This window comes from Rutidosis leptorrhynchoides, chromosome 3 (genome assembly GCF_046630445.1).
Source record: "Rutidosis leptorrhynchoides isolate AG116_Rl617_1_P2 chromosome 3, CSIRO_AGI_Rlap_v1, whole genome shotgun sequence".
NCBI lineage: Eukaryota > Viridiplantae > Streptophyta > Magnoliopsida > Asterales > Asteraceae > Rutidosis > Rutidosis leptorrhynchoides.
This window is the reverse complement of record NC_092335.1, coordinates 140,481,569-140,483,867: the sequence shown is the minus strand read 5'-3', so window position 1 is coordinate 140,483,867 and position 2,299 is coordinate 140,481,569. Positions and strand designations below refer to the sequence as shown.

General features: G+C 38.4%; 1 protein-coding gene across 1 annotated transcript; it reads right to left on the bottom strand.

Annotated features, from left to right (window-relative positions):
• Positions 1-643: 643 nt before the first annotated feature.
• Positions 644-1,516, bottom strand: LOC139900432 (uncharacterized). Its single transcript, XM_071883204.1, has one exon. It carries the CDS (start codon positions 1,514-1,516, stop codon positions 644-646), a length of 873 nt encoding a protein of 290 aa, XP_071739305.1.
• Between the last annotated feature and the right edge of the window lie 783 nt (positions 1,517-2,299).

Below are 2,299 nucleotides of genomic sequence, written 5' to 3'. Positions count from 1 at the left end.
TACTTTAAGAGGGTAAAACCACGTAAATCTGGAGTAATCATAAAAAAAAAGTTACATAATAACAATAGCCATTAGTAGAGACGATGGGAGCAGGGCCCCATAAATCATAATGTATCAAATCTAGGACATGTAAAGAACGCTTTTCATTAATATCAAAAGATAACCGTTTACTCTTAGAGAGTTAGCAAGAGGAACAAAGGGTAGGTTTCGGTAACAAAGAGGTGACCGATAACCGACCTTTTTTATTTAATAAAGAAATAATATTAAAAGCAACATGTCAAAGTTGAGAGATAAAGGCTTGTTGTCCGCGCTCAAGAACATAAAGGTCATGACTACGCCTTCCCGTGGCTATAATTTCCTGTGTGTTGCATCTCTGAATTGTGAACATATGATTAGAGAACAAAATATCAACAGGATTATCAGCAGTAAGTTTACTAATTGAAAGTAGGTTCTTAGTAATAAAAGGGACAATGAGAACATCTAATAATAGTAAATCTTTAGATAAAGAAGAAGAGCCAACATGAGAAATTGGCAAAACTTTACCATTACCAAACATCACAGTCTCGTTACCTGAGTATGGCGTGGCAGAGTCCAACATAGACGCAGATGAGGTCATATGCGAAGAGGCACCCGAATCAACATACTAATCGGGTGAGTTAGGCGAAATATTGCAATTCGAGTGAAAAGCATGCACCAAATTAGCATCAAGAGATGGGGTAAGAGTGGCATATGAATGCAAATCAGGGCACGCTGAAGCATAATGACCATCGGTTCGGCATAGTTTGTAATGAGGAGTGCGTGCACGAAAAGAGTTAATTTGGCCACGACCACGGCCACGGCCATGGCCACGACCATGACCACGACCACAAAAAGAGCTACTAGTGCCACGACCACGTGAGGCAGAAGGCGAGTCACGTGGGATGTAATTTTCACGGGGACCATAAGATGAAGCATTAAACGCAGCTTGAGTATGAGAAGCAGGTTGGACTGAATTGAGAAACAATTCATGACTCTCAGCTTGTGATAATAAATCACGAAAAGTGGGGCGTGGTTTAATCGCTCGATAGGTGGTAGAAAAGGTTTCGAACGATGAACCCAAACCACACAAGAACCAATGACTTTTATCTATGTCTTCAACTGGATGACCAATTGCATCGAGTTGGTCACACAAAGCTTTAAACTTTCGGCTACAATCACTGACATAAGAGGTGCATTTTTGTAGTTGACGCAAGGAGTCCCGAGGAGTGTGCATTCGATCCAACGAATCATGTCGATAAAATTGTTCAAGTGCAGCCCAAACCTCACTGCTTGTTTCAAGACCTAAAACAACAGCCATGGACTCTTCAGATAAGGAGGATTGCAGAATGATGAGAGCACGTTGATCTTCTTGCTGCCATTTAACGAAATCAGGATTAGGAGAAGCAGCGTCTCCGGTGACTATTTTAGCAGGTGGCGGTTTTATAGTTAACCAGTGAGGTTTTGGTATGTAAGAAGAGGGGTAAGTTGATGACGCCATAAGAGATAATTAGTAGAATTGAGTTTGATAGTGAGCATGTGTAAGATGGTGTTGAGAGAAAGAGAACCATCGTTTGAGTTTGAGGTAGTAGCAGCCATAGGTAGTCGATGGGCAGAAGGGTTTACAAAAAAGAAAAAGGGAAGAAAAGGATCGAGATAGTTGATACCATATAATAAATATTTTCTGTATATCTTAAGGGTTTACAATGCCCGTATTTATAAGCATTAGAAATACATATACATGGAATGAAATCTATAAATAATTTAGCTATTCTTGCTCTCCAAGATAACTTGTCGACCAAGTCCAATCTTATCGTCAATAGTTGATATGTAACAAAGTCTAGATCAATTGTTTCAAATATTGTAGGATCAATGTGTCTGACTCAATTGTAATACAGAGTACTTAAGATCTTGTGAGTAATTTTAATTCTAATTCACGTTTCTTTGAAAAAAAAACATATTGGGTTTTTCTGTTTTTGATTATGAGTCTCTTTAAACATAACGATTAGCGTTTATCTTTTTTAATCGTTGTTGGATATGGATTAGGGTTATATTAGGTTTGAACGTATCAATTGGGGGAGGGAACGATTAGAATTAAAGTGGGGTAAAAAGTGTCATGACCAAATTACCCTCACGCGTTTCCCATGTTATTTCATTTAAATAACGAATTGGACCCCTTAAAAAACTTTTGTCTACTACAAGGACCCCAAAGTTAGAATTAAAGTTTTGGAGTTTATCCACATTTTCATGTTTACCACATGGACCCTCGCAAAATTTTGTCTAT